General features: G+C 46.9%; 1 protein-coding gene and 1 long non-coding RNA gene across 2 annotated transcripts in view; both read right to left on the bottom strand.

Annotated features, from left to right (window-relative positions):
• Positions 1–12,730, bottom strand: part of MYO1E (myosin IE) — a 102,151-nt gene extending 89,421 nt beyond the window's left edge. The window contains exon 1 of the mRNA XM_083712534.1: positions 12,401–12,730. Within this exon, the coding sequence (XP_083568660.1) occupies positions 12,401–12,403 (3 nt within the window). The 5' untranslated portion in view covers positions 12,404–12,730. The remainder of the gene's footprint in view (positions 1–12,400) is intronic.
• A 10,894-nt stretch (positions 12,731–23,624) lies between these two features.
• Positions 23,625–25,432, bottom strand: LOC310831849. The gene is made up of 3 exons (XR_014558023.1): positions 24,638–25,432; positions 23,929–24,136; positions 23,625–23,796 (listed from the first exon to the last, which is right to left on the bottom strand). It is a non-coding gene; the product is annotated as an uncharacterized lncRNA (long non-coding RNA).
• Between the last annotated feature and the right edge of the window lie 1,841 nt (positions 25,433–27,273).

Below are 27,273 nucleotides of genomic sequence, written 5' to 3'. Positions count from 1 at the left end.
CCTCTGGGAAACCAGCATGCAGGACCAGAGCTCAAGAACACTCTCCCGTCCCATGGCTTTCAGCAACTAGGTATTCAACTATGGGGGCAGAGCATACGGTAGCTATAATCGCTAGTAGCCCCTGATGGTTTTCTCCTCCATGAATGTCTAATCCTCTTTTAAAGCCCTCCAAGTTGCTGGCCATCACTGCATCCAGTGGGAGTGAGTTCCAAAGTTTAGCTATGTGCTGCAGGAAGAACCTTCTGGAGTCTCTGGGAGAATAAACATCTGGCTGCAGTGGCTTCCAAACAGGTGTACAGTCGTACCTTGGAAGTCAAACGGAATCCATTCCAGATGTCCATTCAACTTCCAAAATGTTCAGAAACCAAAGTGCAACTTCTGATTGGCTGCAGGAGGTGTTCTCCCCTTGCATTCTTGGGATGAACTTCTGTGGACATCAAGGCTGAAGTGTCCATGTTTGCTCAGTAACTGCAATGTCCGCAACACAGCTCTCCAAGAGTGGGAATGGTGTCCCCAGCATAGCCTAAATTGTTGCCTTCCTAAACTATTCAGTGGCTGACAAACAAAGAATATTCCTCTGTTTCCAGAAAGGCAGTCTAACCTTCATGAGCTGCCACAGCTGAGTTGCCGAAATGTCACACCTGTCATCAAAATCAATAAGGCAAGAGAAACACCATCTGAAAAGGTAACCCTGACAAAGGAAGCATTAATAGGTACCAAAATGGATGGCAGAGAGATGAGAAAACCCTTTATAATGAGTACATAAGCACACAGGCATAGTGCTCTCCCAAGAGCCACACTCTGCAGCACTTTCACATGCTATTATGAAAACTAGGATCTAAACCAGGGGTCAGCAAACTTTTTCAGCAGGGGGCCACTCCATTGTCCCTCAGACCTTGTGAGGGACCAGATTATATTTTTTTGGGGGGGGGTGAATGAATTCCTATGCCCCACAAATAACCCAGAGATGCATTTTAAATAAAAGCACACATTCTACTCATGTGAAAACACACTGATTCCTGGCCCGTCCGTAGGCCAGATTTAGAAAGCGATTGGGCCGGATCTCGCTTCTGGGCCTTAGTTTGCCTACCCACGCTCTAAAATGTGTGTTAGATGGACACTGCATTGAAGAGGCTGCAACCCTGGAATGTCAAAGAGTTTCTGCTAGAAAAGTTACTGTAGGAGATTACAGTGGTACCTCTAGTTATGAACTTAATTCGTTCCGGAGGTCCGTTCTTAACCTGAAACTGTTCTTAACTAGAGGCGTCCTTTCGCTAATGGGGTCTCTTGCTGCCACTGCACCACCGGCATACGATTTCCATTCTCATCCTGGGGCAAAGTTCTCAACTTGAGGTAACTCTTCCAAGTTAGCGGAGTTTGTAACCTGAAGCTTCTGTAACCTGGGGCGTTTGCAACTTGAGGTACCATTGTATTATATTAGAATTAGAACATTATTTATTTGTTTAATGCATTTATATCCCATATTTTTCTCCCAAAGGGCTCAAAAATGGCGTACACAATTCTCTCCCTCTAATTTAATCCCCCAAACAATCCTGTGACGTAGGTAAGGCTCAGGGACAATGACTGGCCCAAGGTCACCCAGTGAGCTTCATGGCTGAGTGGGGATTTGAACCCTAGTCTCCCAGGTTCTAGTTCAACACTCTAACCACTACACCACCAGAAAGTATTCAAAAAATTGTTGCTTAAATGCAGTGGGCTGCAAGTGCTTGATACCTCAACAGTAAATGCTGCAAGTTTGGAAACAGATGCAAAGGGACTGTTATAGATTGTGCCCCACGAAGGTAAGGGGCATTAACCCTTTTCCGCTGCACCTGTGATTTGAACTAGGGAGGGAAAATCCCATTGGTGCCAATGGGAGCTTTCTTCTTCATGCAAACAGCAGGCGCAGGGACCCCCAATCCAATTCAGGACCACTGTGTGGACAGAGAGTTAAATCCCCCACCCCACCAGAGTTCTGATCCATGTTGGGTTCTCTGAGCCTGCAATTTATACATTAAATAATCACTCCACACTTTGCTAATTACATCATCTAGTTTGGCCTCTGACCTAAAAGGAAATGAGCTAAAGTTGAATATGTTTATACAACACCCCACCTGATCCAGACATCAAGGCATTAAAGGGGCAAAGTTCATAGACTTGCATTTAAGGGCATCAGTTTCATAACTGTAGCACAGCAAAGGCATTTGTGGCTGTGGCTTGGCACCCACCATGATCAGGGAACGGGGGGAGAGAAAGAAAAGACCCTTATGCAAGCTTATTTACATGAAGCTTCCAATGTACTGTTGAGCAGTAATTCATGCTTCATTTGCAAAGGGAGTCTCAGTGCTGAGCAATCCACCCACCCAAACAGCCCCAGCCAAGTTAACTCCACAAAGACTGCAAGATCCAACCTAACTGTCCTGCATGTCTATAGGGGACATGGAACCCAAAGTTCTGCTGATGGATTCTCAGAAATAGGTCCCAATGATTTCAAGGGACCCAGTTCCAAACTCCATAGAGCTTTCCAGCTGCCAATCCAGAGATTCTTCCTGTAAGCTTCAAATCCATATCTGGATCAGAGGAGACAGCAGCGGTAGCTCCTGGGACCTGTTTTATCTTGTGTACTACAAAAGTGAGACCCCAGGTCTCCTACACAGCATGCAGGGAAGGGTGCAGGAGATAGGATCAGTGTGGCAAGAGTTTTAGAAAGAAGAGACCAGGCTACACATTTATGTGCACAGAACTTTATGAAACAAATATATTTCACACAAACATGTCAAGGTTTGCTTTTTTTAATGCAACAGTTCTGTAGGATCAGTACTGCAAAGGAGATGTTTTCACAATTTCTGCCTCTGGGGAACCTTTCACTGATCAATCCATCTGCTGCAGAACAGCTGCATCTTGGACGTGGAGCCTGGAACATTCCATATACCTAGTTCACAAATGGCCAGCCAGGCGCCACCATCAGAGTCAAAGCTGCAAGAGGCATCAGTCCAATTGATGTGAGGAGCTCGTAAGACATCCAATACAGCTGCCATAAGAAACTGCCTTGCACCGGGGTAGGACACCAGTAGCCATCTAGCCCAGTCCTGTTCATCTGACTCGTAACAGTTCTCTAGACTTTTCCTAGGTCTACAATCAATTTTTCTTATTTTTACTGGGGATGGTGGGGACTGAACTCAGGAACATCTGCAAACATGAGTTCAAATACAGCAGAAACATGTCCACTGTTACCATTCTGATTGTCTAGTTCAGTGATAGCCAAACCTGGCCCTCCAGCTGTTTGGGGACTACAATTCCCATCATCCCTGACCACTGATCCTGTTAGCTAGGGATGATGGGAGTTGTAGTCCCAAAACAGCTGGAGGGCCAAGTTTGGCCATCACTGGTCTAGTTCAAAATCCACCAATTAGCTCCCAAGGTAGCCCAGGGCTGCTGAAAACACTATTTGCAAGTCACTGCTGTAAAGGAAATATTATAACACCTCTGGGCCTAACTAAACCTTTTGGTAACTGTTTCCTGTTTTTCTTCAATTAATTGCATGCACAGGGGGCAGGAATTGGGATCACAGTGCACAGAGAAATGGGAAGTTTATACCTCCCCTCCACAGGCTTAGAAATATTCCCATTGTTTCCAACAGGATTCTTCTCTCTCTAAGCCTTGTAGCTGCACAGTTGGTCAGGTGTGTTTGGTTGTTGTTGTTTTTTAGGATGGGGTGGTGACTAGGGAGGGAAGGGAATAAATCTCTCCTCCCTCCCTCTGTGCTGTGATCCTGACAGTAATTTGGAGGGAGATATGCCTGCAATTAATTAATGAAAAACAAGAGCCAGAGCTGCACAGTATGCATTAAACATAATGTGGAGCTGAACCCTTGGCACTGGAAGGCTGCAGACATTGTCTTGATCTGCCCAGTGTGGATTCCTTTTCCACTTCCTGCCCTTAACAGCTCTGTCAGGGAACCTCCTTGCATCCTTCTTGATAGTGACGCCCTGTGGAACACCCTCCCTTCAGATGTCAAGAAGATAAAGAACTACAGTGGTACCTTGGTTCCCAAACTCAATCTGTTCTGGAAGTCTGTTCAAATTCCAAAATGTTCACAAACCAAGGCACGGCTTCTGATTGGCTGCTAGCCCCGGAAACAATGCCTACAGCTGAAATGGATGCTCAGCTTCCAAAAAACATTCGCAAACTGGAACACTTACTTCCGGGTTTGTGACGTTCGGAAGCCAATTTGTTTGGGAACCAAGCCATAACTTTTAGAAGACACCTGTAGGCATCTGTATCAAGAAGTTTTTAATGTTTGATGTTTTACTATGTTTTTATATATGTTGTAAGCCGGATGGGAGTCCCAGCCGGATGGGAAGAATATTATTATTTCTATTATTATTATTAACAACCCACTTCACAGGTAACTGGTAGTTTGCCAGATGGTTTCACCCTAAAAGGGCAATGTGTTGGAAAAGAAAAGCAAGCACTTCACATTTTATTCTGCAATGGAAGATCTATTGCAGTGGATAAAAAACACGGACAGATATGTTGCATCAGCAAATTAAAAGTGGTGCTGCGGTGCTCAGACTGCTGTGTTGGGGCACCACTGTGCAGGATGCAATGACAGCACAAACACTTAGAGAAGACACAGCAGCCCAAAAGAGAATCGTTGGTTTCCACTTTTAGGTTGGTTTAGGACAAGAGTGGGCCAGTGCACTTTTCAGAAGTGCAAAAAGGGACCAGTGCCAACAATCTCATATGCTGCACAGACTAGATCCATCAGCTCAAGATTTCTTCAGCCATACAAAACAACTTTGGAAGACTTGACAGACTGTGGGAAAAGATTACCAATAGAGGCAATTGTCTCAGTTTTGGGGTGTTTTTCGCAGTGGCAGACTGGGAGATGAATACATCTGGCCCCCTGGAGTATAATTCCTCAAGGCACCTATCACCAATATAGAATCAGAATAAGCAGCCTACAAGTCAAACCATCCTCCCATTTATGTCAGCAGTGCCTATCCACTATGCTTTCTTATATAGGGCTCAGATTTGGGCAGGTGCTCACCTTGGATCTACAGAAGCTGTTCGGTCTAAGTTCCTAAGGCATTTTTTTTCTGTTCCATTCTGTGTTTCAAATGCTTCATTGCGCTTGGAGGCTAATCTCCCCCCTGTTGAATTACAGATTTGGTGCAGGACATTTAATTATTGGCTTCAGCTAAATTTAAACCTCACCAGTCTACTACCCTTAGTATCACAAGATTGCCATGAGAGCACTTGGACTAAAATTGTCAACCTAAAGCTTTACTTTTCTGGTTTATCACCAGAACAGTTATTAACACTGGGTTTCAGTAAAGCAAATAATTTAGTGACAGAATAATTTCGCCACGATAAGGAAATTTTGTCCATGGTATGATTATTTTCCACCTTGTCATTTTGATACAGTAGCACCCTATTTGCAAAATTTAACAATTCCAAAGTACAGATGCGCTTTGACTTACACAAGATTAAATATACTGTCTTTAGCTGTACTTGAAAGTCAATTTTTTAAAAAATCTGCTGGAAAAACAGTTATGTCCATGTGAAGATGACAGTATTGAATAAGTAGCTCACGTGCTTCTGGCTTCGACTCTTCATAAAGATTTGAGGAGTGAGGTTATTACCCCTCTACTACTATCCATACCAGGTCGCCCAACCATTGCTACTGTGTCCTTCTAGCAAATCAAGGTATTCAGGTGACAGCAAAAACTGCAAAAAATTTAGCTGGGAAAATTAGAAAAAGATCTATTATTTGATTATTGATGTAAACCTCCAGAATGTATTTTGTATAGTTAGGTTTTTACCTCTATTTTCAGTACACTGTATTTTATTTTATTGCTATGACTAGTGGCTGATGAAAATAAAGGTTCTTCTGATTCTATGTTTTTGGCCTATTTTTATTAATAATATCTAGGTACAGAATAATAAAAAATGTCTTCAGAAGTACAGATATTTGTCAGGCTCTCTACTATTTCAGACAAGAGTCTTACACAGCCCTAACTGGAGATGCCAGAGGCTACTGAAGCTGGAAACATTTTCCATGCAAAGCAGGCTCCATCGTTGAGCTATCTATGAAGGGATGGTTCAGGGGTCAGCAAACCTTTTCAGCAGGGGGCCACTCCACTGTCCCTCAGACCTTGTGGGGGGCAGGACTATATTGGGGGGGTGAATGAATTCCTATGCCCCACAAATAACCCAGAGATGCATTTTAAATAAAAGGGCACATTCTACTCTTGTAAAAACACGCTGATTCCCGGATCGTCCGCGGGCCACATTTACAAGGCAATTGGGCCGGATCCAGCCCCCGGGCCTTAGTTTGCCTACCCATGGTTGAAAGTGACACAATCACAATAACAAATTTTGCAGTAGATTGTATTTAATCTTAATTTAGGAGCAAGGCAAAGGAAAAAGAAAGAGTGAGAGATTCAGATTTTCGACCTCAAGTGTCAAAATGTCTTGGGTCAACCTGGATTACCAGTTTAACCTGCAGCACAACATTTTTCTCTATCAGTCCTATGGTTGAAATAAGATGCATTCAAGGCGTCCACCTGACTCCCCTGCCTGCCTGCCAACAGCCCCAGGGCCAAAACAACCAAAAGCAATCACACCTGTGTGTCCTGAACACGGCTTTGCCTCTTACTGACTTCAGAGGAGCTTGTTTAGTGGGGCTGGTAAAATCCCACAAACACCAGTAACCAGTGTGTCCAGCGACATCCAGCCTCTACTGAGACTTGAGGTGGACTGAGAAGCAGCCATGGACTCTGATCCAAGTGGAGGATGGAGCACAAGCATCTCACCCAGAAGAGTCTGGTAGCATCTTGTGCTTCATGGCTCAGGTTAAGGAGCCCTCCATCCAGACAGGCGGATTATTCTCACATATGGAATCCGTTCCGGAAGTACGTTCGTGAGTCGATCCGGGTCGCTAGTAGAAGCACGGTTCTGCGTGTGGGCATTCGGAGGCAGCGTCATTCTGCGCATGTGCAGATGGCAGAAGCCGCTTCTGTGCATGCACTAACAGCAGAATCCGCTTCTGTGCATGCGCGAATCGCGGCAAACCCAGTATTTACTTCCAGAATTGTTCGCGAGTTGAATGAATTTGTAGAGGACAAGGCTACCAATGGCTACTAGCCACTATGACTAGTTGCTGGGAATCACAAGCGGGCAGAGTGTGGCTTCGCTCATGTGCAGCTTGCAGGCTTCCCACAGTGAGAACAGAATGCTGGACTAGATGGACCATTGGCCTGATCCAGCAGATTCATCTTTTTTTCTTATGTTCAGAGGCTATGGCTTCACAGAGGCCTGTGAACCCCCACTGGCCTCTTGCATCACCTGCCCCTGGCACCACCAAGTCAGAGGTGGGGGCATGTGACAGCTGGAGGTGTGGAAGCAACCACATGCCTTGGTGGATAAGGGTTAATTACAGACTCAGCTATTAGACACCACCATGACAGGACTGTATGCTTTAAAACAGTAATCCAATACAAGCCTCCACAAGTCAACTGTGCCAATCTTTGGCCCTCCAGATGTTTTGGACTAGCTAGTACAGCTGTTTTCCCATCAACCAACCATCATACAACCTGGGCTGGAGGTGATGGGAATAATGGTCAAAAACACCTGCTGGACATTAGATTGAAGATGGCTGTCTTCGATAAGCAAAAGAAATCTGATGGATCAACTCATAAGGCAAGGAGGGATGAGAAAAAGGTCTACAAGTTTTTGCAATAGATGTGTTGTATTTTCTCTCTTCTTTTTCAGAATATCATGTTCTCTCTGTCTTCAAGTGTTTAAAAAAGATAGAGGTTATCAGCCTGCAGTACTATTTTCAAACCAGCCGTCCTGCAGACACCTATAAGTTAAGCGTGTCTAACAATCTAACCACCTAGAAGCTGTTTACTCTCAAAGCGAGCGACCGGCCTCTGTGTGGGGTTTAAACCATCCTTGAAGGGTCATGAAGCAGCACATGTGGGGCATGGGTGCAAAGCATTCCCAATGGGTCACCTTGTGAGGAAAGAAGGTTCATGCAGGGCAGTGTTCCCAAAACTTATAATAATTGCATACCCCTTTTGAGAGTTTAGTCTTACCCCTTCCCAGGCAAAGACATTTAGGGGACATTTTTAATAATAATATTTTATCCAGACTAGAGCAAATACTATAAATGTGGTATTTTAAAAAATAAAAATAAAAGTCTGCCCTATATCCTTTGAAATCCTTTCACATACCCCTGGAGGTATGACTACCACACTTTGGGAAACACTAGTGCAGGGCATCATTATGGTATCAGAGCAGACTCCAAAAGCACTCCTAAGTCAAGCCTCAAGGTTAGGAAAAAGTCACCAGTGATGGCTGGCCAAAGAAAACAAGAGAAAAGCTTCCAGTCTCTTCAACAGATAAAACAGGCAGCCATAGTCAATTAGAGGAATCTGCTGGAACAGCACAGAAAGTTCCATCTTTTCCCAGCATCCTGGTTTCCTACCAGGTGCCTCTGGGAATCCCATGAGCAGGGCACCAACTCAGGAGTCTTCTCTCCCCCCCCCCCGCTATTTGCCCCCAGCATCTGCCTCTATTTAGCCTGTGAAGAGGAGAGATCTCCACCGCCATTGATCTGTCTAATCCCCAGTTTTAAAAGAGTTGGGGGGAAGCCCAAGTACAGTAAAAGAATGGCAAATATATTGTTCTGGCTGTCCTTACAACCATCTGACAAGGCAGTCCAGTGCTCCTATCTACACTGCTTAGGTGAGGGAACTGAAACATAACCCTTTGTGTAAGGCAGAGCCCTAGCTACGGGTGTAGGGGAGTGGGGAGAGGAGGGCTAGCCAGTGTTTTTGTCCCGGGTGGGGCTTCCAGAAGGGCACCATTGAAGCTCCCAGCCTGTGTCTGTGCATGTGTGTGCAAATGCACATGGTGCTAAACTGGGTCTTTGACCCATGTGAAATAAAGCCTAGCTTTGCCCCTACATAAGGCCACAGAAGTCCCTAAGTTCCAAAACACACTGCCACCTCACCACTGCTGCCCAACAAATGAGGCCCAGGTGGCAGGCCTGACTGTTTCACAGAAGCCAGCAATGACAAGATGGTCATCAAGCCTCTAGTGATCTGCTGGCACAGTGGGCTTAGCTTGGCAGCAGGCCACACACTGTACTTGAGGGATGGGCTTTGGTAAGAAATGTGATGCCTAAGAACAGGGGCAGGCAACCTAAGGCCCAGGGGCTGGATGTGGCCCAATCGCCTTCTCAATCTGGCCAGCGGATGGTCCAGGAATCAGCGTGTTTTTACATGAGTAGAATGTGTCCTTTTATTTAAAATGCATCTCTGGGGCATTTGTGTGGCCTAGGAATTTGTTCATATTTTTTTCCAAAACATAGTCCGGCCCACCACATGGTCTGAGCGACGATGGACCGGCCCACGGCTGAAAAAGGTTGCTGACCCCTGCCTAAGAGACATTGTTTGAAGCCTCAAAGACATTGTCAGATGCCTTTTTCAGACCAGCTGCACTGTGCAAAACAGGAGCCGCACCCCAGAATCCACTGCAAAGTATTGTCGGCTGCACCTCTTGGGTAGCATGCTGCTTCACCCCTTAAAATCCAAGTCAAGCAACCACTTGACTTCCTTGCTCAGTTGGGTCGGTCACAAGTGTTTGCTTCAGCTTTGAAAAGGCAGACAGGCTTTAGTGGCTTCTTGATCTCCCTAGAAGACTCAACGGGTCTTGTGAGGTAGGTGTTTACTTTTCCTCATTTGCCAGCAAAGGGTAGGAGGGGGGACCAAATTCCTGAATGAGCATATAGACAGAACAGCTTCTATGCCTTCACGTCATGCACCCTCCACCTCAAGCCAAGACAGTCCAGCTAACCTTGTAACTATGCCAACGCCCAGCATTCAAGGAAGGCATTCATTTGAGCCTTGAGGACACCAAGCACCTTCTTACATATGCAGGAATCCTGCCAGCTCCACCTCCAGGCTCTCTGACTTTTGCTTTCATGTGGTAAACAAAGAGCTCTCTAGGTAACCCATCCAACTAGTGAATTGTGCTTCCTTCCTCCTTTCCACCCACCTTGTGCTATAAGGAGGAGAAGCTGCAAGCAAACCAGAGCCAAAATAGGGACAAAAATTAGTGACAGTTGCCTCACCAAAAGCTGGGCTATCATCACCAACATGTGGCTTACCCCCTGGCCTCCAAGTTCAGTACCTTTGGAGAGAAGAGGTAGAGACTTCTACATGCTTAAGAAACTGGCACTGGCTCAGAGAAAGGAGAGGAAATAGAATGGACAGCTCTGAAAAGGCACCATCATCAATTTCTAAAGGACAATGAAAAGGCAGGCAGAGGTATCCATTCCACTAGTGGGTGGTCATCAAAAACCCAGAAGTCACTGGGAAGACCAACAGTTTTAAAAGCCTTGCAAATCAGCAGAACACCCAGAAGAGAGTCAGACTGCAAAAACCAAAGAAAATTTGGGGACATCCTTCAAGAAGTATTGAGCAGAGGATGGAGAGAAGCAATGCAAGAGAACACCAAAGAGGAAGCCAAGAGCCAGGAGAGCATGTTCTGGAGCTCATGTGTCTGCCCCGAACATTTTGATGCCAAGAGCTGAGAAATCCAAGGGGCACTTCTCCATCACCGCCCCTCTAGACGCAATTCTGCAGAAAATTCTCCTGCACAAGCCCCATTGAAATGAATCGGAGTTGCAGCACAATGGAACTTGTGCAGGAGAACTTTCCATAGTAAGACTGGATCTTACGCATCTCTCCCATTCTGAGACACTTACATATGGCCAAAATCCTCATGATAAGCAGCAACAAAGGAGAAGCAACCCAAGAAAGCACAGCATGTGAACAAGGATCTCCTTTCTGGAAAGGATCCAGCAAGGCATTGAAGGAGGATGGCAGCAGAGGCCCACACATCTGCTGAATAAGTTGTAGCATGAGTAATTTGGGTGGTAAAGCAGCTCTCCGCTTCCTTCTCATGCCAGGCTAACCACCCCCCATGGAAATTCAGAGCAGATGTTCCCCAGCACCCTCCCACACACTGACACCCCTCCTCCTTCAAAAAAGCACAAAAGTAGCTCCAGAAACTCCTAGCCCAGTCTTCACAAACCAGGACACCAGGCTGCAGGGGGGATTGACCACAGTCAACAAAAGAAATCTAATGGCAAACCCTCCAAGTGTCCCTATTTTCCAGGGAAGTTCTGATTTGATCCCGGAATGTCTCGCTTTTTCTCAGGATGTCCCTATTTTCATTAGAGAAATATTGGAGTAAAGAGTTATCCAACCTGTGAGCCGTCTGAAGGCAATCCTGTATACAGAAGGTTTTTTTTAAAAAAAATGTTTAATGTTTTATTATGTTTTAAATATATGTTGGAAGCTGTCCAGAGTGCTGGGGCAACCCAATAAGATGTGTGGGATATAAATAGTAAAATTATCATTATGGAATGGGATGTCCCTATTTTCACTGCAGAAATTTTGGAAGGTATATGATGGATCAGGTCACAATGAAGAAAAGGTGTTGTTGGACTACAACTTGCATCAGCCCAGCCAGCGCAGCAGCGCTAACTCCAGCCCCGGGCCATGCTGCCAGGAACTGATGGGAGTTTTGGAATGCCAGAGCACAAGACCAAGGGCCTGCTTCCTAAGGTGGACACCGATTCTCAAGAGGCAATCATAGAATTGTAGTGTTGGAAGGGACCCCAAAGCATCATCTAGTCCAACCCCCTGCAATCTCAACATGCGATCCTTCATCCAGTTTGAAACCATACAGAACCCTGCTTAGCTTGCCCCATGTGCTAGCAGTTTTCCTACTGCACCACCGCCAAGGGGTAGCCAGCAGCTCCTTCGCCCCCTGCTGATTTTACACGGTCAGCTCCTCGCGAGGAGGGCCTGGCCAACCTTCACTCCGGCTCGCGGAGCTCTAGACAGCGAAATACGTCAATGACGTTACAGACACAAAACTACACCGCGGCACAAAAGCTTCCATGGGCCAGAATCCACTCCAACCAAGAGGGAGAGACAAATGTGCGCAAATCCGAGGAGGCTTTTTCCTGAGTAACTAACTGCCCGGGGTTGTTTTTTTTTTTTTGGGGGGGGGGGTTAATTGCAAAGAGCAAAAGACAATAATATATTCGGTGGGCGTGTGATGCCTATATTTCTCTGGCTTTCCCTCCGCCCCGGCTACAAACAGAGCTTCGGAGCTTCTCCGCTCTTGCAGAACCAAGCGAACTTCGCCGCCCGCGACTTTCCGATTTGGCCCCCAAACCGAGCGGCGAAGGCGGCAGGGGAGGCTTGGGTCCTCCGGGCACGAAGAGGCCGCGTGCGCTACGAGCCGAGCGCCCCTGGTACCCCGCGGCCGAGGCCCAGCGAGGCCGGCGCTCTCGGGACGCCTCACTCACCATGGCTCGCTGGCTGGCCGGCTGCGCTCCGGCTCCGGCTGCTGTCTCGCTCACTGGCAGGCTGGGCTCAAGGGGCTCCGGCCCGAGCGCGGCGGTGAGGAGGCCGGCGGGGCGCCCGCGCCATCACACAGCCAGCCGCCGCCGCCGAGTCCTGAGGGAACTTTGGAGCCGGCGCGAGTGGAGCTGGGCGGCGCCTCCCCTCCGGGCTCCTCCCGCGGGCCCGCCGGCCGCGCCTCGTTTCCCATACAAGGCCGAACCGGCGCCGGCCCGCCCAGCCTGCGCGCCCTTTCCTGAGGGGGAGCCCGGCGTGGAGCCAGCGCAGGCGAGCGGGCGGCTCCGCTGAGGGAGACGGCTCCGCGCTCCTCGAGCGCTAGGCGGGAGCCTACTGCCCAGTCCGCGCATTACAGTCCTGCCCTCCCTCTCTCAGACGAGCTGGTTTGGTGCAGGTTTTGGCTGGCTGGTATTGTTTCGTTACGTTTTCCTCACAACGACCCTGTGAGGTAGGCCGGGCGCCAGGGCCTTCCACTCTCCATCTTCTAAGCCAGCATTGCTTCCAGGAAGGTGCTGTTGGGCAAGGAAAGGAAGACCACCCCCCAAGCAAAAAGATTTAAGACAACTTACAGAGGGATAGAAAAGTCCCCCCCTCCCCAGCCAAAAATAAAAGTGTTCCTTAATATAAAGCCCTCTCGCTTGAAATACAGTGGTACCTCGGGTTAAGTACTTAATTCGTTCCGGAGGTCCGTACTTAACCTGAAACTGTTCTTAACCTGAAGCACCACTTTAGCTAATGGCTGCTGCACCGCCGGAGCACGATTTCTGTTCTCATCCTGAAGCAAAGTTCTTAACCTGAAGCACTATTTCTGGGTTAGCGGAGTCTGTAACCTGAAGCGTCTGTAACCTGAGGTACCACTGTATTTCCCCACACTGTTGATTGGTTCTGCCATAGGTAACACCCCTGAATAATTTGGCCCTCTTCTGAAGCGTTACTGATTGCGATTGTGAAGGCAAAACTTTGCAACCATGGCTAGTAGTCGCTGTTTGCCTTCTCCTTCATTGTCTGATCCTCCTTTAAACCCATCCAAGTTGTTAATACACTGCGGTGTCCAGACCAGAGTAGGACCCAGGTGTCCAGGGTTCAAGTCCCCTCTTGGCTATCAAGCTCCCTGGCTGACCTTGGACCAGGTTTCGGGCTCTCAGCCTAGCCTACCTCACAGGGTTGTTGTGAGGATAATTTGGAGAGAGGAATTGCATCTTGTACACCACTTTGAGTTCCTTGGAGAAAATACGGAGTTTTCGTGTAATAATACAATAAAGCACCAAGAACACAAGATTTACCCACCCGGGAAGAATGGCAGATGAAGTTGATGGACTATATGGAATTGGCAGAAATGACTGGCAGAATCCGAGACCAGGGAGAAGAGTCGGTGGAAGAAGATTGGAAGAAATTTAAAGCTTATTTACAGAAACATTGTAAAATTAAGGAATGTTAGAAGGAGGCTGGAATGACATTATGTGGCTTTAGCAGAAATATTATAAAGGACTAAGTACAATAGATGGTAAATGGATTAAAGGGGAAAATAAGGTTCGAATGTGTTAAGATAAATTATAGGACAGAAAATTGAGGAAGATGGAAAGGATTTGCTGAAACAATCAATTAAAGTGGAATACACAAAAGGGAGGTGCAAGGAGGTCGCTGAAACAAGTACAGTGGTGCCCCTCAAGACGAATGCCTCGCAAAACGAAAAACGCGCAAGACGAAAGGGTTTTTCAGTTTTTGCGTCGCTTCGCAAGACGAATTTCCCTATGGGCTTGCTTTGCAAGACGAAAACGTCTTGCGAGTATGTTCGCTTTTTTCCTAAAGCCGCTTGAAGAGGCACCAGTTGCGACGGACCGTGCTTCGCAAGACGAAAAACATCGCAGGACGAAAAGACTCGCGGAACGAATTAATTTTGTCTTGCGAGGCACCACTGTAAATGGAAGATAATAATATTGAAAGTATTGGATGTGTTTTTAATTGCTTTTGTCTTGTTTTGTTATGTATATGGAGTGTTTTTGTTTCTGTATTGTATTGTATTGTATTGTTATGTTTAAGAAGAAGAAGAAGAGTTTGGATTTGATATCCCGCCTTTCACTCCCTTTAAGGAGTCTCAAAGCGGCTCACATTCTCCTTTCCCTTCCTCCCCCACAACAAACACTCTGTGAGGTGAGTGGGGCTGAGAGACTTCAGAGAAGTGTGACTGGCCCAAGGTCACCCAGCAGCTGCATGTGGAGGAGCGGGGACGCGAACCCGGTTCCCCAGATTACGAGACAACTGCTCTTAACCACTACACCACACTGGCTCTAATTCTTTTTCTTTTCTTTTTGTAATTCTTAAATTTTTAATAAATATTATTTAAAAAGAATATACAATAAAGCACCAAGAAAGGCATATAGGTGCACAAACATGTTTTAAAAAGATGCCTGGAGGTGGCAAATGTGGGTGAGCACCCAGGCAGAGAGAAGGTGGCTCCATAATACAATGAAGCCCCCCCCCTTTTTTTAATAAGATCTAATACACTGTGACCAAATGATGGACCACTAGCCAGCCAACAACACCTGGGCAAACAGGTGAGTTTTAAGGAGGTGCCAGAAACTGGACCACAGTCCTGGCCTGCCTTATTTTATCGATTATTCAGAGGGATGCAAAGCTGGGAGGGTTTGGGGAAAGTCTTAAAGAGAGCCTAGATCCAGCTGCCTGAGCCTTCTGCTTGGGGGTAAATGCAGGGCTGGGCCAGATGCTTGGCAGCTGCCTGAAGTCGCCCAGTGGTGCCATGGGCCTGGCAGAGAGAGCGTTCCTGGAGCCCAGAGCCCATTGGCTCCAGTCCCTGGCCAGGCTCTGACCTCACAACCAGCTGGGGAATCCTGCGGAATTTTTTGTTCCTAGGAGGTGAGTTCTAGGAGGCTTGGGTCAGTTGAAAGCCAGTTGGATCAGTTAGCAGCCCATAAAGCAGCGATCCTTCTTTTGTGGTCTTGAAAACCTTTTGTGGTCTTTCTGGCTCTGAAGATCTTTTTCATAATGTGCCGCTGGTGGCGTAGAAGGTAAAGTCATGGGAAAGGGAGGAGGCATCCTGAAGATTTATGCCCCCACCACATGCCTAGTTTTTAAAGATGCTCCTTGGTTATTTGACCTTTCTAACTCCCATGCTGTGTTACATGAGCCAGCAATTTTCCCAGGGAGTTTTCTGATGAATTCTCTGAGTTTCCTTTTTTGTCACCATCCAAATTGCAAAAGTTGGAGTCCCGTTGCAACATCTGGAGGGAACCAGGTTTGGGGAGGCTTGATGGAGAAAACATCAGGGTAATTTAGCATCATAACACGGCCAGGGGTTTATCCTGACTCTGAACAGGAGTAGCCAGAATCAGCCACTTGCTGTCCAATGTGGAAAGTGGATCAGAGAACCTTGTTAGTCATCTGCAGGAGAGCAGCCCTGGGGATTAGCTCTGCACTCTTTGCAAAATAAGAAGTACTGTAACTGGCAGTGCCTTTTGTCAGTTTAAAAGGTTGTTGTGACTTGGCACAGAGTTAGGTTTTTAATTTTTTTTATATAATTTTCATTTATATTACAACAATAGTTCAACTATAATTCTAACATTTTGAACCTTGACTTCCTTCCTGCTGTTTCTGTGGTTACTTATATTTATTTTCACATTCTGCATACTCCAAATTATCTTAACTCATTCTTTTAATCATCTGTTCTCACATATATTTTTGAAACTGCAGGTTTTTGCAATAATCCCGCCAACGTTTTAATCCATTTACAGTTTGTTTGTAAATATTCAATAAACCATTTCCATTCCATTATAAAAAGTTTTGTGTCTTATTCTTATTCTTTAGTTTCTTATTCTTCTGGTAAGCTTTGCCATTTCTGCATCCATTAGTTTTACTATCTATTCTTCTTTCACCGGGACATCTACTTCTTTCCATTCTTGCAGCTGTAGCTGCATATATAAATAACTTTCTATACTGTTTAGGTAGTTCTGATCCTATAATTCCCAAGAGAAAAGCTTCTGGTTTTCTTACAAATGTTACCTTAAACATTTTTTCAATTCATTATATATCATTTGCCAGTAAGCTTTGACCTTATTACAAGACCACACCACCACATGTGAAAAAAACAAACCTTCTTTCTCTTTACACTTCCAACACTTATTCACTTTTGATTCATACATTTTTGCCAGTCTACTAAGTGTTAAATACCATCTATATAACATTTTTCATATAATTTTCTCTTATACCATAGCAAGTTGTAAATTTTATATCCATATTCCACAATCATTCTCATGCCTCCTTTTCAATGTTATGACCAATATCTATTGCCCAACGTATTGTTGAAGATTGCACTTGTTCAGCTTTTGTTTCCCATTCCAATAACATCTTATGCATTTTAGTCATTACTTTATTGTTACAGTCTAACTGATCTTTGCTTCTCCCTTCTTCCACAGAACAGCCAGAGTCTCAGATGGGAGAGCCAAGCCGGGCCCCTCCCTCCCCTCGGAGCTGGAGGAAGTCTTTCAATACGAGGGGAGCCTGTGGAGAGACGGCCGGCCGCAACATCGCTGGTTCTCTTCTGGCAAGGGAGGTCCTCCGGCAGGAAGCCATTCATGGTGAGGAGGGTCTTTCTGTAGCTCTTACCTCAGGTCTCCCTCAGAAATATTAGGCAAGGGAGTCCAGGGGGATCTTCACTTTCGTAAAGCATGGGGAGGGAGGGAGTGCCTGGGAGATCGGCTGGGAAGTGGGTCCTTCTCCCTCCCAAGGGTAGCCTGGAACATTTGAGTTCTCAAAAATGGTCAGGAGATAAATTTTCTCCAAACAAGACCCAGAATGACAGTGGTGGACTTTGGGCTCTCAAATTCCAGTGCCATCCTGTGCAACTCCCACCCACAAGGCCCACTGCCGCTTCTCGTGCTCTGTACCAAAGCACTGATTTGGCACCCCCTGCAGTGTGGTGCCCAGTGCAGCCACACCAGTCACGCTGCCCTAAAACCGCTAGAGCCATGGGGTGCTTCCTGGTGTCCAGGCTGGCAAATGGCCACAGCTCGGCGGTGGAGCCCTTGCCTTGCCTGCATGAGCCCCAAGTGCAGTGGCATCTCCAGGAAGGCCTGGGAAGGAGGGACCCCTGGCTGAGGTGCTGGACAGCCACCTGCTGGTCAGCATGGAGGTCACTTTGGGCCAGGAGGACCCAACTCCTTGGCACCCCACCAATGGCCACTCTTTGGGCTTTGCTCCCAGTTCCGGAGGAGAGCAGGATCCATCTCTCCTTGTCAGGCAGAGCCCAAGTCTTTTTTGAAAGAACAGCCCGTTTTAGCTGCCTTTTTTCCAGACCCTGCTGGGATGCGGCCTCTACCTGACCTTCTTCCCCGTCTACCCTCTTTGCACAGAGCTGTTTATGACGGAGGCCTCCCACCTGAGCTCCCTTCGTATTGTGGCCGTGCTCTTCTATCAGCGGCTCCATACAGAAAAGCTCCTTTCGCAGGAGGAGCTGACCCTTGTCTTCCCTGACCTAAGAGAACTGCTTAAGATCCATGGTAAGTCTGCTTCCCCTCCAGACCGGTCCCCATTCTGTGGCTGGCCCAGGCCTCCGCTTCTTCCTGGATGGGTCAGGGGCAGAGGGAGAAGGGACTAAAAGAAAAACACAGCACCCAAAGAGCTCTGCAGCAGGATCAGGCCCAAGGGGCCCAGCCACACCTGCAGCCAGTTTTCAGGGGGGGCCACAAGCTGCAGGGCAGGAGTTCGAGCGCAATGCCCCCCCCCCAGGAACGAGGGTTGTTCAGAGGCATCCACTGCCTTGGACAGGGGAGGATGGAGGGGGCAGCCAGTTGCTGCCTCTAAGCCTAACCTACCTCACAGGGTTGTTGTGAGGATTAAATGAGGACGGAATCCATGGATACCCTCTTAAGTTCCTTGGAGGGTAAGGTAAATGACATAAACAAATGAGACACCTTGTCTCTCCACCACTGAGAAAGTGGCATTTTAAAAAGAGCAGGCCGTCTCCGTCCCCCTCCTGTCCCTGCTGGGGTTATTCTTTATTCCCCCACTCTCATTGCCTTGCTCAACCTCCCCTCCCGTGTTTCTCCCCTCCCCTCCCAGGTTCTCTGTCGGGGAAGATGAGGGATCTGCTGGAGAAAGGACCCCTCATTGAGGAGTTCGGGGACCTCCTCCTTTCCCAGGTAAGGATCCCAGAGCAGGGTGGAGAGGCTGGCGGCAGCTGGGAAGGGGCTGCCTGTGGGTCTCCAGTGGACTGGGGCCCTTGATTTCCTGATGCTCACCAGGCATGTTTCCTCTCCCCTGCCCGCTTCCTTCCCCCCAGTTTGGGGTGGCTGCAAGCGAGGAGCTCTGGCAGGCCATCCTCAAAAGCAGCTTGCAACAGGCCAATGCCCTGGAGATTCTTAAAATGAAGCAGCAGAGGGATGCTCGGTTCCGGCGTATCATCCAGGTAAGCTATGTGTGAAGAGGAGGTTGAGTTCATGAAAGGGGCCTTCTCAGCTGCTGGCTGGCCACTGTCCCTGGCGGGCTCTTTTCCCATGCTGGCCCTGACAAGTTGGATGGGTCCAGCAAAGTTCCCAGCCTTTTGAGGTCCGTTCCAGTTGTCCGCAGTTTGCAGGCTGAGCACTTTCCGGCATATGGGCATAAAGTGGGGTTCATCATCAGCCTGCTGTCCAAAAGCTGCCACAAGAGAGTCCATTGCTGGCCAATTTTGACATCTTAGGCAACATCTCCAGGCCATGTATATGGATCTGGTGCACATCTGTGAGGGTAATGGATGGAAGACAGCATTTCGGACACGATATGGGCACTTTGAGTACACCGTAATTCCCTTCAGCTTGACCAACTTGCCTGGTCTTCCAACATTTCATGAATGATGTGTTCCAGGACCTCCTTGACTGCTTTGTTTACCTGGACAACATCCTGAACAACTACTCTTTGGCCACTGACCATGAGCAGCATGTATACACCCTGCTGCAGAGATTACAAGAGCATTGCCTGTTCGCTAAGCTCTCGAAGTGCGAGTTTGACAAGCCCACCATCAACTTCCTGGGCCATTGCATCTCAGCCAATGGCATTGCCATGGACCCTGGGAAGGTGGAGACTATTTTGTCCTGGCAGTCTCCCCATAACCCCAAGGAGGTGCAGAACCTACTGGGATTTGTGAACTACTATTATTCGTTCATCCTGCACTTCACTCAGGTAACAGCATCTCTGACCGTCCTCCTTTGGAAAAAGGCTGTGTTTGTCTGGGATGGTGCAGCTCAGGAGGCATTAGATGCCTTGAAGGCTGTGTTCGCTTCACAACCCATCCTTAGGCAACCGGACCCAACACTGCCGTTTGTGGTGGAAACCGATGCTTCGGATGTTACGGTAGGGGTGGTGCTACTGCAGGCCGACCGACAGCCTTCGGTGTTCTACACCTGTGGGTACTACTCCTGAAAACTTCAACCGGCAGAGTGGAATTATGACATTTGGGATGAGGAACTATTGGCTGTCGAAGTGGCCTTTGAGATGTGGCATCATTTGTTAGAGGGGGCCCGTTATCTGGTTGAAGATCAGACAGACCATCGGAACCTAGAACGTCTCCAGTCACCCAAGAAGCTGAATCAGCGCCAGATCCGGTGGTCCCAGTTCTTCAGTTTCAATGTCATCTATATTCCCCGCAGCCAGAACCAGCAGGCTGATACCCTGTCTAGGAAGCCGGAGTATGAGCGGTCTGATGATGCATCACATACAGCCACGGTCTTGCCTCCTGCCAGCTTTGCTATGGCCCAAGTTCCTGGGGACTTTCTGTGGGAGCTGCATGAGCAACAACAGCAGGATGCCTATTTGCAGCACCAGCAGCAAGAATTGCCTGAATGGGCTGGACACACTCCTTGCCATTGGACTCTGTACCAGGATGTGCTTCTTTTTTGGTACCGTTATTATGTGCCTCCTGGTCCACTGCAGGGAATTCTTCTGTGGTTGTGCCATGACAGTCTTCTGGCAAGTCACTTCGGACATTTCAAAACTTCATTTGCTGGGACTTTTGGTGGCCTCATCTTTGGGTCAAGGTGGAGCAATATGTGGCCTCCTGTCCAGTCTGTCGTCGGGCTAAAGACGGTTCTGGCAAGCTGGCAGGACACCTTCTACCTCTACCAATTCCTGAACAGCTCTGGCGGACTGGACTTTATCACGGACCTGCCTCCATCCCAGGGCCACTACCATTTTGGTAGTGGTGGATACCTTGACCAAGATGGTGCATTTTGTCCCTTGCACTGGCCTTCCCTTGGCCAGAGAAACAGGAGACCTCTTCTTGAGGGAGGTGTTTTGGCTGCACACCTGCTGCAGCATCTGGTGTCCAATAGAGGACCGCAGTTTACTCCCTGCATTGGATGAATGACAGTGGGGCCTTTGCTACTCTTTAAGTGACCTACCTGGGCCACCAATGAAAGGGGATCACTATCTGCCCTATCTTCCACTTAAAATAATTGGATTTTTGAATAAACAGCATATGACACAAATATGTAATCTACCATACTGCCCCTATTCTGGAATATATAAGCATATTGCCCAAATTGATAGATGATCCTATTTTGTGAGGATATGTCTGTGGTGTTAATATTGTCCTCATCTAGGGCAACAGCTTTATTTATTAGGTCATTATCCCCCCCCCCCACTCTCATATTAAAATCCCCACATAACAATACCTCTATTGTTGGGAATTTTGTCTCAGTACATTGTAGAACTTGTTCTAGATCCTGCCAGAGTTGTTTTGCATCGTGGTTTATGTGTTTAGGCAGTGCTTTTTTTCTTAAAAAAATGTTTAGGGGTACTCTCATTTTGACTCAAGAAAATCACCATTTTATAGTTCAAATCGGGGGAAATAATTGCAGTAAATGGACAAAAGTATAAAGATTCAGAAAATGTTTAGGGGTATGCGTACCCCTGCGTACCCCCAGAAAAAAGCACTGTGTTTAGGAGGGATATATAGTGGTACCTCGGGTTACAGACGCTTCAGGTTATAGACGCTTCAGGTTACAGACTCCGCTAACCCAAAAATAGTACCTCGGGTTAAGAACTTTGCTTCAGGATCAGAACAGAAATTGCACGGCGGCAGCAGCAGCGAGAGGCCCCATTAGCTAAAGTGGTACCTCAGGTTAAGAACAGTTTCAGGTTAAGAACAGACCTCCAGAACAAATAAAGTTCTTAACCTAAGGTACCACTGTATACATTTAAGCAGATACATGAATTCATTTTAGGAAGGTTTACTAATACTGTCCGGATATAACCATTATTTGTTAATTTCAGCTCCTTTATATCCATTTGTGTGTTGCAAGAGAGAGGACAGCCACACCGCCACTTCCACATCCGTATTTACCTGTTTTAACTGCTGGGCAGAACACTATTTTAAAGCCTTGTAAATGGATGCTGGTGGTACCTGTTCGCCAAGTTTCTTGTAGGCACAGTAAATCAAATGATTGCATATAAGTAATAAATTCAGGATCAACAAATCTGTTTATCCACCCTGCCAAGTTCCATGACAAGAAATGTAGTGAATGCTCAGTGTGCTTTTGTTGTTGTTTAGTCGTTTAGTCGTGTCCGACTCTTCGTGTGCTTTACTTCTAATCTGTCTGATCTAAACAACCTGTGGTGCCCAAAAAAACGCTGCTATTGCGAAATTGGGCAGCTTGCATCTTCTCATGCTCTTCAGCCTCCATGTCTTATGCTGATTCCAATGGGCTACCCAGTTCGTGTCGTTCTAGATATTTGTTGGCTAGTAATTCTTTGCCAGAGCAAGGATTTTTATTCTGTGTCTAACAGGGATATTTTCAGCCTCTGCCTCAACAGTGATCTTAAAATCAGATTTTGAATTGTGGCAATTGAATCTGTTCCTTCAAAATTGGGCTGGGTAAATGTCCGTAAATGTCTCAATTTAAATGGTAGCTCTAATTTGTCCATAATCCTGTGTTGTTCTTCATCAGGGGGTTTGAGGAAGGAGGATATCAATTCTTCTTCTGCTGGTTCCACCCAGTCACATTGGTCTGGGGCCAGCTGTTTGGGGATTGGCTTATTCTGGTAGGGAGTCACTTAAATTGTTTGAGTAGACACCTTAATTTTTTTATGGTGGTTCTGCTTTTCTTGGGTTAAATCATCACCTGATTAGGCTTATTTGACTCTTCTCCGCTCCTGAGTTTGTGATAGATCTTTGCTGCTGTTCAAAAGGAAGGTAGGAAGACCTTACTTTTTTAAAGTGCCGGTGAGGAATCACAACTTTCTTGACTAGTTCAAGTCCCTGACCAGTCAAAGTGTCTCTTTCACCTCTGGGGCCAATGGTAGTATATTTTTGGGTAGATAGCTTTATTTAGGTATTTTGTTAGGTCTAGTATTCCCCATTGACAGTTTGCTGGAAAGGTCAAGCATGTGCTGTTACACTCAGGGGATTGTGGCTGCCCCTCATCTGGCCAGCACAAAACATTTTATTCAAACATTTACGGTGTTTTTTTTATTCATAAAAGAGAGTTTATAGGCTTTAATTAATAATGTTATAATATGGGGGTGGGTTATAGGTTTGTTTATTTTTTGTTCTTGTCATGTATTTTGTGCTTTTATATTGCATTTTTATGTCATTGACACTGTGATCTGTGGATTAAGGGCAGTATGTACCTTTAGTAAATACATTTAATAACTTCCACAAGGTGTGTTTCTCTGCTTTGCCCCCTGCTGTTTGATGGATGAGGTGTTGACAAGCCCTTTTGCAGAGCCCAGCCTCCTACTGACACTGTTTTTCCTATAGAGGCTGCTGTTTCCTAAGGGGATTTAAAATTCAAAGAGCAACTGCCATTTTTCTGTAGTGCTTTCTTGGCATATGGGGCTGTGTTTGTGCTTCTGTATACTTGCAAGCATGCACTTATCCCCATGTATTATATTCATGACAAGAGGATGACACAGCCCTCCACAAAGGGTTAATGCATGCCTGTCTTTAATCCTTCTATGGCTTGGAATGCTGTAAACAGCTTCCATGAATGAATATGTGTGTGAGAGAGAGACAAAGCAGTACAGAAATAATTTTATGAATGAATGAAATGTCCCTCTCTCAGTGGCGTAGCGTGGGATTTGCGCCCCCTAACCCTAACCCCCAGATGTTGCGCCCGGTGCGGCCGGCACCCCCTGCACCCCCCCCACGCTATGCCACTGCCCTCTCTTTTTCTTTCCCTTTCAGCCCAGAGGGTGTCTGGAAGACCCTGAGGGCAAGCAGCTCCTCCCTACTCCCTCCCTTTCCCACATCCCCCCTCCCCACGAGGGAAAGGCCAGCTAACACCACAGCCCCACCCTAGGGGATAAGGGGGCAGATTCCACCAGGAGCACCCCCTCAACAGAAGGAGCAGCCCTCATGCCACCCTAATAAAAAGGGCCGTCCCCAAACCCTCTTCACACCAAGAGAAGCAGCAGCCTGCTGCCCAGTCCACCCAACCCAAGATAGGGGGCAGCCCCCACCCTTTCTGTAAGAGAAGGGGGTCACCCCATCCCACCCTCTCAAACCTCCCTTGTCCCAAAAGTGGCGCAGCAGCAGCCCAGTCAGTCTGTGTGGCATTCGTACAAAGCCCTTGGTCGTCTCACGGACTATTGACCCGTACACCACTAATCCGCTGCCACCAACCAGGTCCTCCCCAAGGAAATCACTCAGCATATTTTTCGCTCCATAAGACGCTCCTGACCATAAGACGCACCTAGTTTTTAGAGGAGGAAAACAAGAAAAAAAAAATCTGAACAAAACAGTGGATGTATGATTTTTGTGGTGCAGGCTGTAGCCATGGACATGCTATGTGATCTGATGGTGAATTTGGGGTGACCCAGTGCAAAAATCCTGAGGATCCATGGGCTTTTACCTCCCCCCTCCCAGGCAGCCTGCTTTATCTCTAGCGTCCATTAACTCCCTCCCCGATCGCTTTCCGATCAGCTGCTTCCTTTAAACTCCCACTTCCCTCTTAAAAAAAAAAAAAAAAAAAAAAAAACCATGTTCGTCCCTGGGCAATTTGGCTCCAGGGAGCACACATTCGCTCCATAAGACGTACAGACATTTCCCCTTACTTTTTAGGAAGAAAAAAGTGCGTCTTATGGAGCGAAAAATATGGTAGTCTCAGTCAGGTTCTTAAGTTAACAAAGAAGAGTGTAGTTTATTGCAAACACAAATAAACTTCAACTACATTCAAAACATTGTTACTCTTTACCTTCTTAGTCTTATTTTATCCTGTCTCTAACTCTTCTACCTCCCCTCACACAAGAACCAACCACACTAACTGTCTATTTCCAACTGTCTGCCAACTGCTTTCTCAACTGCCTTTCCCAGCCAACTAAAACCAACCAACCCAAACCTCGGGCTTAGCCCTTTTATGAACAGGTAGGCTCCGCCTTTGGCTTTTCTATTGGTCTACCTATTAACTCTTTCTCTCCCCCTGTACAGACATTTTAAAAAGAACGGGCAAACACCACAGTTTGTGAGCATTTAGAAAAGAATGCTGTGATTCCTAAGACCCAACATGGGTTTCTCAAAGACAAGTAATTCCAGACTGTGGCATTTGCCCATTCCTTGTGATTTTGTTTGTACGGGGGGGGGGTGTGGAAATGGTTAATGTAGATTGACCCATGAGAAAGCTCAGAGGCGGAGCCTACCTGGTTTTGAGGCTCAGCCCAGGGGTTTTACCATGGGGAGATAGAGGAGTCAGAGACAGACAGAGCCAGTAAGACGAACATAGCGGTTGTGACAGCTAGAGTGAGAGACAGGGATAGAACTGAGAGAGAAGAGTGTGACAGTGTGAGATAGTGCCACATCTAGTTAAGGGTGTGCATTTGAGAAACCTTTCTGAATATTTTAAAAACTTGTTTGTTCTTCAATAAACTTTAATCTTCGTTGTTGACTTTACAACCTGACTGAGACTCAGTATTTCACCAGAAGAAACCTGGTTGGTGGCAGCGGAAGAATAAAGCAGTGGTATACAGGTCAATAGTCTGTGAAACGACCGGGGGCTCTGTAGGAACACCACACAGACAAATCTCATTTCCTGACTTCCGGGTTGGCGCCTCCAGGCAATGGCGGAGTTCCTCCGATCGGGAGGAATTTGCTCCGTGTAAATTAGGGTCTGACTGCCACGGCGAAGGCGGAGACCCGTTGAAATCACAGGCGGGAGGAGCTTGTGAACTTGGGATTCGGCTGGCACCTTTTGCGCCTCCCCTACTCGCAGGGAAACCCTGATTTGGGGATCCGGAGCGAAGTGGGGTGAGCGGCGCGGTGCTTTGAATCAACTGCTTCTTTCACGGAGTGAAGCCGCATTGCTGTTGCCGGAGAGCGCTGACTTTTTCCTGTGGACAATTTGACTTTAAACAACTACCCGTGAGTAGAACGGAAAATTGGATCTTTAAATTCATTAATTTGGCATCGAAGCGGGAAGGTTTTAAACAGGAAGTCCGCCTTCCTCTTTTGTAAATAGATTGAAGCAAAGACGTTGCAAGTTAAAGCCTTGGAAAGTATTTTGTAAAGGATTAAATCTCCATCGGTTAAAACTGTTAAAAACCCCCCTTGGAAGCAGGAGATGAGGGGGGAAATTTTGGACTTAGTGAGCCTGCAGGAGAGAATGAAAAATTAAATTACCACTGCTCTGAACCTGGAAAAGGGCTGCCAGAAGAATTAACGTTTTGGGAGAGTTCATTGACTGTGAACGGATAGCATGTTGACAGATGGCTAAATAAGAGAAATATATTGTTTCCATTGTCCTCTTCTGTGTTCAAAAAGGAGGAAAAGTAATTGAAAATTGAAACTAACTTTATATTTTAAAATGCGCATGAAAGGATCGATACTAGTGGAGACTGTTTCCCTCTAGAGGGAGCTTTTGAAACTGTTACAAGAGTGGGTTCTTTCCAGCTGCAAGATAAGAGCTGTGAGAATCAGAGATTGACCTTGGACTTTAAGAATGTTGACAGAAGGAGCTTTAGTGACTGTTTTATGTAAGATAAGCTACTCACTGGAACAGCTTCATAAAAAGACGGATGTTATGAATTCCAAGGGACGCAGGTGGCGCTGTGGGTTAAAGCCTCAGCGCCTAGGACTTGCCGATCAAAAGGTTGGCGGTTCGAATCCTTGCGGCGGGGTGCGCTCCCGCTGCTCGGTCCCAGCGCCTGCCAACCTAGCAGTTCGAAAGCACTTCCGGGTGCAAGTAGATAAATAGGGACCGCTTACCAGCGGGAAGCTAAACGGTGTTTAGCTCGCCAGATGCAGCTTTGTCACACTGGCCACGTGACCCGGAAGTGTCTCTGAACAGCGCTGGCCCCTGGCCTCTTAAGTGAGATGGGCGCACAACCCCAGAGTCTGTCAAGACTGGCCCGTACGGGCAGGGGTACCTTTACTTTTACCTTTTATGAATTCCAAACTTGAGAACCTGGAACAAAAAGTGATAAATTTGGGATAAAAAGTGACCATTAATACAGAAATTGCTCAGGATTTGATACAGGAAACTACTTTGACAGGACAAACTGGGGAGAAGGAGAAAGTTGTGGTTGTTGAACCTAAAGTAATACAAGTGGAAGCCCCAGCCTTTCAGAGGCCTCTTATGAATGAATATAGAATATAGAAAAAGTCAGAATTTGAAGATTGGAGCCCTGCCTGCACTGGAGAAGGAAGGTTGGATAGACTCTTTCATGCAGGGATTTATTGACCTTTGGGTTCTGAATCTGGGTCAGGAGGTGATTGGAGTTGTGGGGGTCTTTGGATCTGGAGGAGTCTTGAAACATGATTTGAGATATTGTGTGGACCTTGGTTCTAGCTGTGGAGAGTTGGCTGGCCTGTCGAGAGGGAATGGGGGCGTGGTTGGGT

Source organism: Podarcis gaigeae (genome assembly GCF_964106915.1).
Source record: "Podarcis gaigeae genome assembly, chromosome: 14".
Classification (NCBI taxonomy): domain Eukaryota; kingdom Metazoa; phylum Chordata; class Lepidosauria; order Squamata; family Lacertidae; genus Podarcis; species Podarcis gaigeae.
Note: the sequence above shows the minus strand (reverse complement) of the source record. Positions and strands in the feature narration are given on the sequence as shown.